Raw genomic sequence first — 13,366 nt, 5'->3', positions numbered from 1 at the left:
GTAATGTTAGCTGTGCCATTGAATCTACTTATAGTGGAATTGCTCATGATTCCGCTTATGTTTATTTGTGTGATGAGCCAACCTTATAGTCATGCCCACATACACTGCTCAGAGGAGGCCAAGGTGACTGAATACACATGAAATGCCAGCATGAGGCAAACTCATTTATTACAATGACTGAGATGCGTACAATCAAGCCTGATACGGTCTACTGCTGACTGTGTGACTGCAGTTGTTGGCTTGAGCTGGAGTGGTGCACAATCCAGAGGGTGTACAGTCTATAAGATGTCACGTGGCCATGTTGTGGTGCACGATCCGGAGGGTGTACACTCCACATGTGGCCATGTGCTAGTGGGGAAGTCTCTGTACGACCGGCTCCTGGCACTATTCATAGAGTGCAGCATTTGTCACGGGTGAGGCAGAAGTGGCTATAATTGGACGACTGGCTTCTGTGTGTGTATGTGTGAGGAGTCTGCTATATCTCAACCCACGTGCTTCACGGCTAGGCAGGATAGCTCTTCATCCAATGCATCTGGCGTGTTCCAATGCCTGGCTCACACTGGTGTCCTTTGTCTTCACACATCCAGTATTCGCCGCGCTGTTGCCGGGCTTTCAGCTAACGGTACATCTGTGCGTGCATGTTGCAAATGCTGTGTCAACCAAGATAGTAGTTCTAGCATTTGCATGGCTGTGTAGCAGGCCACCATACAGATCTCCCCTTGGAGAGCAGAGCTCAAGAGCTGCGTGACAGCGCAGCCATCAGTCTACAACTCCATCCTGTCATAATTCACATGCTGTGTGGAGACATCAGCAATAGTGCGATAGCTGCGGTCTGGTGGAGCAGGCATTGGGTGGTGGCTGGTGACATCAGCGCGTGGTGCTGCCTGGTGCACGGTGGCGAGTCCTCTTGCGGCAACTAGTGGCAACAGCGGCAGGCAGTACTGCTGGGCACGTCGGATGGTGGGTGGGGGGTGTCCCCCATGACAGGAACAGCTGGTGGTGCTGCCTCAGAACTGTCTGAAGCATCCCACGGTATAAGCACATGGCTCTGTGACGTTGCGACTAGTGCGTGTGCCGTAGAGCTGCGACAGTCACATCCGGCGGCATGGGGGCGGCGACCACAGCTCAACGGGGAAACAGTTACAGTAACCAGCATGGAAGTAGGACTGCCTCAACGCCCGGCATGGTGGAAGCATCTCAGTGTGGAAGCAGTTCCAATTGCAGGGACTGGCGCTGGAGAAACCTGCCTTGACGCCTGACGTGGCAGAGGCAACACAGCGTGGGTGCAGTTCCAGGAGTGCCGATGGATACACAACCAGTGACATGGGCAGTGGAATCTGGGGCTTGACTGGTTACAGCTTGGCAATGAGATGGCCCACTGGAGGCAGGGTCTCTACAGCAGGTGGCGGCTGGCCCACTGGGTTCTCGCCCATTCGGTGTCTGATAGTGACATGGCGCAATTGTCAAGCAGCACAGGCGTTTGAAATGGATGCGCCAACCGGAGCGTGTGACATAGTCCACTGGTGGCTGTGGTGGGGTTGCTTCAGGCTGCTGCACTGGCTGGCCGGGTGGGGTGGGGTGAGGCGCACGTGGCGGCATGGCGACAGCTGGCGGCGGGATGCAGCCGGTGGCATCTGTGTGTCATAGGCAGTGGGTATGGGCACTGCCGGGCTGGCAGCATGGGAAGCTTCGTCGGCAGTTACATCTTCCGCAGGGTTGAAAAAACGTGTGGTGTCGGGAGACGGCAAAATGTAAGCTGGTTTGACCTTCTTCGGCTTGCTGTTGACCTCGAGCTCCAGCATTCTGTTGATGCAGGAGATGACCCGGTGTGGTCACGAGTACGAGGACCAAAGTGGTGGCTGTGTGGCATCAGTGTGCAACATGACATGGCTGCAGCGTTGCTGGTCAGTGTGCACAAACACTTTGCCTGTACTGTGCCGCGTCGGCGTGTGTGATCGGAGGCCAGCCATGTGTGCACATAAACATTCTGCCAGTGGTGGGGCAGAATTGTCATGCGGCAGTGGCACTTCCTCCAAGAAGTCCCCTGGAATAGCCAGTGATGGCCCATATGGATGACTCGCTGATTTCCTCCTTGGGAGTAACTCATAGGCTGAGCAGTACCAGGGGAAATGCCTCTGTCCAAGTCGTGTTGCGGCAAGTTAAGACAGCTTTTAGCAGCCTGTGGAGCCTCTCTACCACGCCGTTGGACGCCAGATGGTAGCTTGCCATTTTTTTTCAGCTGCACTCCACACAGTCAGGCGACATGTGTGAACAACGCGCAGTTGAACTGGCGGCCGCAGTCAGTGGCAGCCAAAGCAGACCACCCACATTTCGACGAAGGCAGTGGAAACTGTCTCAACGACGATGTCTGCAATCTGCATTGCTTCCGGCCAGCGTGTAAAATGGTCTACTATGGGCAGCAGGTAGCACTTGCCATGGGACGAGGGAAGAGGAGGCACAATGTCCATGTGAACATGTGCTAAGTGCTGTGTCGCATCGTAGAAAAACACGCCATTGGGTGCGTGGGTGTGTCTGCTGACCTTGGCACGCTGGCATGCAAAGCAGGCACGTGCCTACTCACGGCAGTCTTTCTGCATCCTTGGCCAGACAAAACATGTGGCCACCAGCGACGTAGTGTTGTTGACACCAGAGTGCAAGAGTCTGTGCACACGGTCGAAGGCCAGAATTTCTCAGGGAGAAACGCCCGCTGCATGCCTGTCAAAGTGTCGCACCAGATCTTGTGATTGGAGCCGATCGCAGGCACCAGTTCCAGTTGTTGGCAGCTGGCGGCATTGTGGCGGAGGCTATTTAGTTTTTCATCACTCTCCTGTACCTCGGCAACATCCTTAAAGTTCAAAGGGTGAGAGATGACAGCACATGCGCAAGACAGACAGTCAGCGATAATGTTGTCAATGCCAGAGATGTGGCGGATGTCTGTGGAGAACTGTGAGATGTACTCCAGCTGCCGGAACTGGCGTGGTGAACATTTATTGTGATTGTTCGCGAACATGTGCGTGATTGGTTTATGGTCCGTGAATATAATAAAAAGAAGAGGTTCGACAGATGGGCGGAAGTGTTTCACAGCCTCAAATATCGCTAGTAGCTCATGGTCATAAGTATTCCAAAGGCGTTGCGATTCCGAGAGCTTCCTGGAGAAGAAGGTGAGTAGCAGCCAGCTGTCACCAATGTGTTGTTGTAACACCGTGCCTATTGCTGTCTGGCTGGCATCTGCTGGCCCACTGGGTTCTCGCCCATTCGGTGTCTGATAGTGACATGGCGCAATTGTCGAGCAGCACAGGCGTCGTGCACTGGATGCGCGAGTGGAGTGGCTTCTGCAAGGGCGCGTTTCAAATCGTTGAAACTTTTTTCCAGTGCATCTGTCCAGGGAATGGGAGTCTTCCCTTTTGCTGTTGGGGCTTATAGGGCTGTAGTCAGATGTTCCTGGATGGCAGTAGCTTTTGGTATGTGACGTCAGAAAAAGTTCAGCACCCTCAGGTAATGACGTAATTCCTTGTACGTCTGTGGACGAGGCATCTTCACGATCGCTCTTACCTTTTCGGGAAGTGGTGTGCAGCCACTGGGGTTGAAGAGATGCCCAAAGAGTTCGATCTCAATGACTCCAAACACGCACTTTACCGGATTGATGACGATTCCAGTTTCACTGAGAGGCTGCAAAATGGTTGTCAGGTGTTGGTGGTGGAGCTCGGGTGACCTTGAAAACACCAGGATGTCTTCAAGGTACGCAAAACATCATGGTAGACCTTGTAGCACACTGTCCAGGAAACGCTGCCAAGTCTGGGCATTTCGGAGTCCGAAAGTCATGAAGAGGCTCCAAGCAATCCGAAGGGTGTCACTACTGCCGTTTTTGGAACGACCTCAGGTGCCACGGGAATCTATGTGTATGCCTTCACACAGTTGATCTTGCTGTACAGTACCGACACCACCAGAGTGTGGCTGAAGTCCTGCATGTGTGGTACTGGGTAGTGATCTGGCACCGTTCACGCACTTAGCGTGTTATAGTCGCTGCATGGACACCATGAATTGTCCTTTTTTCAAGCGAGATGCAAGGAGGAATACCAGAGATGCTTGATGGGTGGATGATGCCATGTTGCAGCATAGCCTCGAATTCGGCCTTAGCTATGGCGAGCCAATTGGGGGCAAGGCAAAGTGGTCATCTTGAGGTGGGTGGACCGGGTGTGATTAATATGTGGTGTGTCATGGAATGTTTGATTTATTTCAGTATGCCAGGTGGTCAAGTCAATTCTGGAAATTGATCTAGTATGTAGGCATAGGGACTGGAGCACTACACTGGTTTCACATTCAGGAAGGCAGCGTGTCACCACTGTCCCGCTACTTCAACCCAGTCATAGAGTCGATCAGCTGGGCGTTCACTGTGTCAGCTAGCAAATTGAAGTGTGCCAGAAAGTCCTCCCCCAGGACTGGCTCAATGATGTCCACCACAGTAAATGTCCATGTGAGTATACAGCGCAGCCCAAGGTTCAATTCTCGGTGGTGCGTGCCCCACGTTTTTATTGCGGAATTGTTAGCCATGGTCAGTGACAGTTACTCAGCCAATCTTTTGACCCTGAGTGTAGATCATGTGTATATAGACAGGTCAGAGTTCATGTATATTAGGTAGCTGACACTGTCATCCCACTCTGTTGTGTAGAGACGCCTTGATATGGCACTGCAGCTGGGTGCGTCTAATTCCGGCTGCAGTTGGCATTTGGGTGTGAGCACGGGGCCAGCAGTATGTCGCGCCATTGCCAAAGCGGGCTTAGTACCAGCAGTAGCCATCGGGCACTGGCCTAGACGTCAGTGATGTACCACAAGACCGGCTACTGTGGTTTGGGTCGTGTCTTCAGAAGCCAGATTGGCTGTTGCTGCAGCTCTTCCTGCACCCTGGCGGCGAATGTGATATGCGCTCGACCTGCGTTGTGAGTGATGCCACCTGGGTTATGAACTACGGTATGGAGCTCGACATCTGCTGTGGCGTGGCTGGGGACAGCGTTTCGACTTGGGCTGAGCATTGGTGCCGGTTCACAGTGGCACAGGCTACAGAGGCGGCAGTGTTTGGCACTGTTGCAAGCGCATCGAGGATACTGTCGGCCAGGTCCCCAACGCCGTCCAACTCTATCTCCAGCTGGGCCGCAATCACTGCTTGTACTTCCATGGGCAGGCTGCGCTCCCAGATGGTGCATAATAGTGAATCTGGGGCCATATTGGGCTGTGCCAAGTCCACAGATGGCACATGAACTGTGTGAGCCTCCTGTCGCCGCATTCTTGATGTTGCAACAGCTGATACATCTGTTGCTACTGCAATGCTGAAATAAGGTGGATTAGTCTGTCCTTCAGCCGCTTATATGAGGACTGTGTTGGTAGGGTGGTGATAATGTCTCACACTTCAACAGTGACATTCTGGTCGAGCTGGCATTCGACGTGGCTGAATTTCATGAGCTTACATGTCACGTTGTAGCTATAGAACATTGCCTCCACCTGGCTAAACCACAGGAACAGATCGCATGGCCAGAACAGTGGCACCCTAATTAACGTGCGTCCTGTGCTTGTAGTAGGGTTTGCCGGTTCAACGCCAGTATGCTTGTGTGGATTTTCAAGGCTGGCCCCTTGCGGGCTGTTCGTACCTGTAGCTCAGCCTCCAGCACCTGGAGGTGGGTGCGCTATAGTCGCACCTGGTCACCTGCGTGACCTCGTTTGATGGCTTGAGGTAGAGTGGTGCGTGCTCCAGAGGGTGTACTCTCCACAAGACATTGTTTAGCCATGTGCTTGTGTTCAAGACTCTGTACGGCCAACTCGTGGCACTTTTTGTGGAGTGCGGCATTTGATGTGGGCAAGGCGGAAATGGTTGTATAAAGGGACAGACGGCTTTTGCAGGTATATGTGTGGGGAGTCCACAATCGCTTGACATATGTGCTTCACAGCTAGGCAGGACAACTCTTTGTGCAGCACGTCCAGTGTGTTCCAATGCCTGGCTTGCATTGGTGTCCTTTGTCTTCACATGTCCGGTGCTTCCCACACCATTGCTGGGATTTCAGCTAACAGTAAATCTGCACACAAGCATTGCAAATGCAGTGTCAGCTGCGATAGAAGTTCTAGCATTCGCACAACTGTGTAGTGGTTAGCCACATACCCATTGCATTCAATGTTTACCCGAGAACATGAGTAATCAAAGTAATGTTATGATAACTGTGAAGTTGATAAAACTTTATGATGACAGTGTGGATGTAGCATTTGATCAAATTGAAAGTGATCTTTTGCATGAAGTGTCTGACAAATGAGAGGATGATTCCAATTTTGAGTGTCCTTACATTAAAATTAAGACTGATCAGGAGGAAGGCAACTGTTTGACTGATACAGGTAGCCCAGTTTGTGGTTTATCTGAACAGTTTAGAGGCAAGATCAAGCACATTAAGAATTGTGTGGAAATGTCCATTGTAAGTATAAAAATAGGGGGACCTATAGGTAAGCAAAGCGAATTGGTAAAATCTCAGTTACTTTTAACTTTTAGTACAGAAAACAAGACCTTTGAACATGGATGCCTAGAGATACCTAGTCTGGAGGAAAATATAATTGTTGGTATGGATTGGATAGTGAAAGTTGAGGCTTGCTATGGAACATAAAAGTAATACTTATGAGAAAACTATTTTCTGTATTTTAAACTGTGGGATTAGTTGTAACTATCTGCAAAACATTGTGAACCAAGGTGTTTTATAATGATATAAATTTTGATGAGACTGAGGATCAGGATTTTGAAAGTGTAGTATATTCTTAAGTGAGGGAAGCTAAAAATTTTAATGATCAGCATAAGGAACAATTTAGGAATTTGTTATTGGAGTTTAGAACAGTGTTCAGTGAAAGTCCAAGGAAAGTGAAAGGCTATCAGTGCATGCCTTACCTTAGAAATTTTCTCAAGCCATATAGTATACCATTTTCAAAAACGAAAGATGTGGAGAAAGAAATTCAGAAAATGGAAATGTGGGGAGTATTACAGAAAAGTAGGAGTGCTTATAATAATCCTTCAGTTGTGGTAAGCAAGAGAAATGGTGGAGTGAGAATTGTTTTCAACTCTATACATCTTAATAAATTTCTTACGAGAGAGAATGTTGGCCGTGCCCTTTCAAAGAAACCATCCCAGCATTTATCTGAAGTGATTTAGGGAAAACATGGGAAACCTAAATCAGGATGGCCGGACACTGGTTTGAACCGTCGTCCTCCCGAACACGAGTCCAGTGTGCTAACCACTACGCTACCTAGCTCGGTGATAAGAGTTCAGATTTTAGAGTGCTATTAGTGTTAAATATTGTTATTATTCTTGTGTACTCTGCAGAAAGAGATTTAATTTAACTGTCAGGAACTCTTCTGTGGTCAAGTAATGGATGTTGTAGTAAATTGAGTGAAGACTCGTTTTATTCATGTGTAATGTAAATATTAGGAATAGTATCTTTAAATTTCATATGTGCATACCAAACACAGGTGCTTGTTAAAAACTGAATTCTTATGTCGGTACATCAGGGACAATGACCCATACCTCATTTTGTAGGCATTTGTTGGATGCTGCGTCAGTGCAGTGCAACTTGTCTTGCTTGTGCACATAATTTCTTGTAATCTGCTAATTGCTAAGTGAATGTTGCTTCCAGATCTCTGCAGTACATGTGTTTCTATTACCTCACTAGTTCATTTTTTCATTGCATTTAGATCTGTGTATTAATGTACCATATATGTGAACACTTTTTATTTCATTCTGACATACAACCTGAACACTTTTTTTTTTTTTTAATATTGGTTGTTGTTGTTGTTGTTGTGGTCTTCAGTCCTGAGACTGGTTAGATGCAGCTCTCCATGCTACTCTATCCTGTGCAAGCTTCTTCATCTCCCAGTACTTACTGCAACCTACATCCTTCTGAATCTGCTTAGTTTATTCATCTCTTGGTCTCCCTCTACGATTTTTACCCTCCACGCTGCCCTCCAATGCTAAATTTGTGATCCCTTGATGCCTCAAAACATGTCCTACCAACCGGTCCCTTCTTCTTGTCAGGTTGTGCCATAAACTCCTCTTCTCCCCAATTCTATTCAATACCTCCTAATTACTTATGTGATCTAACCATCTAATCTTCAGCATTCTTCTGTAGCACCACATTTCAAAAGCTTCTATTCTCTTCTTGTCCAAACTATTTATCGTCCATGTTTCACTTCCATACAAGGCTACACTCCATACAAATACTTTCAGAAACGACTTCCTGACACTTAAATCTATACTCGATGTTAACAAATTTCTCTTCTTCAGAAACGCTTTCCTTGCCATTGCCAGTCTACATTTTATATCCTCTCTACTTTGACCATCATCAGTTATTTTTCTCCCCAAATAGCAAAACTCCTTTACTACTTTAAGTGTCTCATTTCCTAATCTAATTCCCTCAGCATCACCCGACTTAATTCGACTACATTCCATTATCCTCGTTTTGCATTTGTTGATGTTCATCTTATATCCTCCTTTCAAGACACTATCCATTCCGTTCAACTTCCAAGCCCTTTGCTGTTTCTGACAGAATTACGATGTCATCGGCAAACCTCAAAATTTTTATTTCTTCTCCATGGATTTTAATACCTTCTCCGTATTTTTCTTTTTTTTCCTTTGCTGCTTGCTCAATATACAGATTGAATAACATTGGGGAAAGGCTACAACCCTATCTCACTCCCTTCCCAACCACTGCTTCCCTTTCATGTCCCTCGACTCATAACTACCATCTGGTTTCTGTACAAATTGCAAATAGCCTTTCGCTCCCTGTATTTTACCCCTGACACCTTCAGACTTTGAAAGAGAGTATTCTAGTCAACATTGTCAAAGGCTTTCTCTAATTCTACAAATGCTAGAAATGTAGGTTTGCCTTTCCTTAATCTTTCTTCTAAGATAAGTCGTAAGGTCAGTACTGCCTCACGTGTTCCAATATTTCCTAGTGGGATAAGCCTCTACATCCTTACATTTGTCCTGCAGCCATCCCTGCTTAGCCATTTTGCACTTCCTGTTGATCTCATTTTTGAGACGTTTGTATTCCTTTTTGCCTGCTTCATTTAATGCATTTTTATATTTTCTCCTTTCATCAATTAATTTCAATATTTTTTCTGTTACCCAAGGGTTTCTACTAGCCCTCATCTTTTTACCTATTTGGTCCTCTGCTGCCTTCACTATTTCATCCCTCAAAGCTACCCATTCTTCTTCTACTGTATTTCTTTCCTCCATTCCTATCAATTGATCCCTTATGCTCTCCCTGAAACTTTGTACAAACTCTGGTTTAATCAGTTTGTCCAGGTCCCATCTCCTTAAATTCCCACCTTTCTGCAGTTTCTTCAGTTTTAATCTACAGTTTATAACCAATAGATTGTGGTCAGAGTCCACATCTGCCCATGGAAATGTCTTACAATTTAAAACCTGGTTCCTAAATCTCTGTCTTACCATTATAAAATCTATCTGAAACCTGTCATCTTCCATGTATACAGCCTTCTTTTATGATGTGTTAGCTATGATTAAGTTGTGCTCTGTGCAAAATTCTACCAGGCGGCTTCCTCTTTTTTATTTTATTTATTTATTTATTTATTCCATGGGATCTGATGGTACACAGTGTGTTGCAGATATCGGAAAATATCATTTAACATTGTTAACATATATTAACATAAGCCTATAGTATCCTAATGTATCATATTGCTCAATGTTTTCAATTTAACACAAACAGCAAGATTACTGTTCTATGTATTCATTTACAGAGTAAAAACAGTGACACAACAAATATGACTTCACGGCTTTGCTAAATTTTATGTTGTCTTCGATGGACTTAATACTAGTGGGAAGATTGTTAAACAGTTAGGGGCCCATGTGGAAAACTCCCTTTTTACACATTTGAGTGTTTGTACATATAACATGCAAGTTTGCGTTTTTCCTGGTGTTGTGTTTATGTATTTCATTATTTTTTACGACTGTGGGGTCAGTTGGCACTATGTGTTTTCTGAAGAATTTTAGACTCTCAAGAATGTAGAGGCAAGGCAGTGGAAGGATTTCCAACTTTCTGAAGATGGGTTTGCAGGAGTCTATGGGTTTGCTCCCAGTAATAATCCTCATTGCTCTCTTCTGGATTTTGAATGTGCTCAGAGCGGTTTGAGCATTTCCCCAGAATATTACACCATATTTTAGGTGGGCTTGTATGTAATCATAGTATGCACTGGTTAATGTTTTCAGGCTAGCCCATCTTTTCAGTACACTCAGTGCATAACAGCCAGTACAAATCCTGCCATTTACCTTTCCTGTATGTGTATTCCATTTCAGGTTATCTTTAACCCACAGACCTGGGAATTTGAAAACAGTGTCGGTATCTATTGACTAGTTATTTATAGTGACAGATGGCTGAGAGGAATTTGCATTTTGTGTTGTGTGGAAGTTCATGGAAGCTGTCTTTTTGGTGTTGATCAGTAGCCAAGTTCACAGCTTTTTGCACAGCCTCTGTATTCTCCCCTTTGAGGAGTACAGTTGTGTCGTCAGCGAATATTATTGTTTTCTGTGCATCAACATTCAGGCTCAAGTCATTAATATACAGGAGGAAAAGTAGGGGTCCCAATACTGAGCCCTGTGGAACACCTTGCTTTACAGTTTTATTACTTGATAGTATTTCGGTTATTGAGTTGCTTTCTCTATTAGTATATTTCATGCTGACTCTCTGCATCCAATTGGTTAGGAATGTAGCAATCCAGTTCTTTGCAATTCCTCTGATACCGTAGTGTTCTAATTTTTCCAGTAATATTTTGTGGTCAACAGTGTCAAAAGCCTATGACAGATCCAGAAATATGCCTGTTATGGGTTGCTTTCTCTCTAACAGTTCTAAAAGTGTATTTATGCAATCATATACTGCAGATTCAGTAGATTCGTTGCTTCCGAACCCATGCTGAGCTAAACTTAGTAAATCTTTTTTTTCAATGAAGTCCATCATTTTTTTGGACATTATTTTTTCAAAAACTTTAGAAAAGCAGGATGAGATTGAGATAGGCCTGTAGTTATTCATATCTTTATTATCACCTTTTTTGAAGACAGGAATTACTTTAGAAAGTTTCAGAGCTTCGGGGAAGATACCTGCCTGGAAAGAACAGTCACTGAGGTGAGTTAATGGTTCAGCAATCGTGTGTTCACAATTTTTGATTACAGCTGAATATGAATTTTTTAACTCTCTGAGGGCTTCTGCAACATCATTTTCAGTGACTTTGGTAATGAAAATTGACTCTGCACATGTGTGATATTTTTGGTTTGCTGGTTGGTAATTTGTGTTAGGACTATTTTGGACCAGTTTTTCAGCTATGCTTGTAAAGAAATTGTTGAATGAGTTCACCACAACTTCAGGATTAGATATAGATTCATTGTGGAGTTTGATTACTATGTTTGTGTGTGAAGCTTTCATTTCCCCTCTTTCCCTTTTTATGATATTCCACATTGCTTTTACTTTATTGCTGGATTTGTCAATGTACTCATCATTCTGCATCCTTTTTGCTTGTCTTATCACTCTTCTTAGGATACATGTGTAGTTTCTATAGTATTCTGTTAGTTGGGGGGAGTCACTACTTTGTTTACACAACTTGTGGAGTATTCTTTTATGTTTCCAAGAGATTTTTATAGCTGTTGTAATCCAACTCTTGTTTCTATTATTATTATTATTATTATTATTATTATTATTATTATTATTTATTCTTACTGGATTTTGCGGAAAGGCCTCTTCAAAGTGGTGGATCATTTTGTCAAGAAATATGTTGAATTTCATTTTGACATCATTGGCTGTGTACATCTCTGTCCACTTTTCTTTACTAAGGAGGGCATTTATCTTGTTCAAGTTATCTTGGGTGAAAAACCTTCGTAAAGTTTTAGGTGGGACTGGGTTTGAGGTATCTTTGCTAACATCGACCTTTAGAATGACAGCTTGGTGGTCGCTGAATCCTGCATTGTATACTTCTAGAGTTGGGTTAAGTTTATTTCTATTTGCAAAAAATTGATCTAGAGCTGTCTTGGATGTGGTGTTATTCTAGTGGGCTCGTTTACAAGGCCATGCAGATTATAAGTTTTTGTAATGTTAATCAATGTTTCCCTGTTTCTGTTGTGGGTGAGAAAGTCTATATTAAAGTCACCACATATAATCACATCCTGTTTCCTCTTACTTATTTTGGATAGAAACAAGTCCATTTGTAACAGAAAATCATTAATACTACTGGAGGGGGGGACGGTAGATTATAGCTACAATCAGATTTAGATCTGTAAGCTTTATGGCTGCACATTCAAAGATCTCATGTGTTCCTATTTCCTTTAGGGTAGGAAGTGGGCTATATTCAGAGTGTTGTTTGATGAAGATGGCAACTCCACCATGTCCATCATTTGATCTGGAGTAGTGTTTACACAATTTGAAGTTGGGTAGTGAGATTAGCTTAACCACATCAGTGCAGAGCCAGTGCTCTGCTAGGCATACTACTGAGATATCACTGAGTTCACTGGTCAGCAAAATGCTTAAATCATCAGTTTTGTTGCTCAAGGATTGGACATTGTGATAATAGATTTTCAGGTCTGAGTGGGGTTTACTCAGGGGGCTCGAAGTCATATTTACTGTGTCACTGACCTTTAGTTTAAATTGTGCTGTATTCCTGGTATGTTGACTTCTGAGCAGTTGTGCTGGTTCTGTTGGTCGTCCTTGGCAGCCATCTCATCTTCCAGGTGGGCCTGAAAAGTATCCACATGCACTTCACACTGTTGAGGCATCACATTGACGTTTTGGAGGGATGTCTCGATAATGTTCACCATCACATTATTGATCCTTTCAGGTTCCTGACCTTTTTGAGGGGTCAGGGGGTTTGTGTTTCATCTCTGTGACTTCGTGACCCATTTGTCTAGTGTAGTTTGCACAGTATGGCCACTATTACTCTTTTTATTTCCCATCTTGTTTGTCTTTATCCAATTGCTTATTAGCGTCTGTTTATGGTTTCTGACTTCTGGTTTCTTATTGTTCCCCATAGTTGTCAGGAAGGCCAGTCTATTGCAGATAATCTCCTTGCCACATTTGTTTAGGTGTAAGCCATGTGTTGTGAAGTGGTTTCTGGCTAGTCTCTCTATTTCAAAGTTCACAGCAATTCTTTTTTTGTACCCGTGTTTAGCTAAATTCAGAGCCTGTATCAGGCGGAGGTTTGCAGTATTAATTTTACTATTTAAATTTTGAACATCATATCTCCTGGGTGTAGGATGGATAATGATATTCATTTTGTGACTTAGAGCTAGTATTGGTTCCAATGGTTCTACCACATGCTTCAACATTAGATCGAGAGGTTTGTCTATGTC

At 44.5% G+C, this 13,366-nt stretch overlaps 1 protein-coding gene across 1 annotated transcript; it reads right to left on the bottom strand.

Moving 5' to 3' along the window:
- Nucleotides 1-6,012: 6,012 nt before the first annotated feature.
- On the bottom strand, nucleotides 6,013-12,635 carry LOC126419429 (putative uncharacterized protein DDB_G0289041). The gene is made up of 3 exons (XM_050086617.1): nucleotides 12,282-12,635; nucleotides 11,153-12,068; nucleotides 6,013-6,125 (listed from the first exon to the last, which is right to left on the bottom strand). The coding sequence occupies exons 1-3, from the start codon at nucleotides 12,633-12,635 to the stop codon at nucleotides 6,013-6,015; spliced, it is 1,383 nt and encodes a 460-aa protein (XP_049942574.1).
- Nucleotides 12,636-13,366: the final 731 nt, after the last annotated feature.

The sequence above is a fragment of the Schistocerca serialis genome, chromosome 9 (assembly GCF_023864345.2).
Source record: "Schistocerca serialis cubense isolate TAMUIC-IGC-003099 chromosome 9, iqSchSeri2.2, whole genome shotgun sequence".
In the NCBI taxonomy this organism is placed as follows: Eukaryota; Metazoa; Arthropoda; class Insecta; order Orthoptera; family Acrididae; genus Schistocerca; species Schistocerca serialis.
Note: the sequence above shows the minus strand (reverse complement) of the source record. Positions and strands in the feature narration are given on the sequence as shown.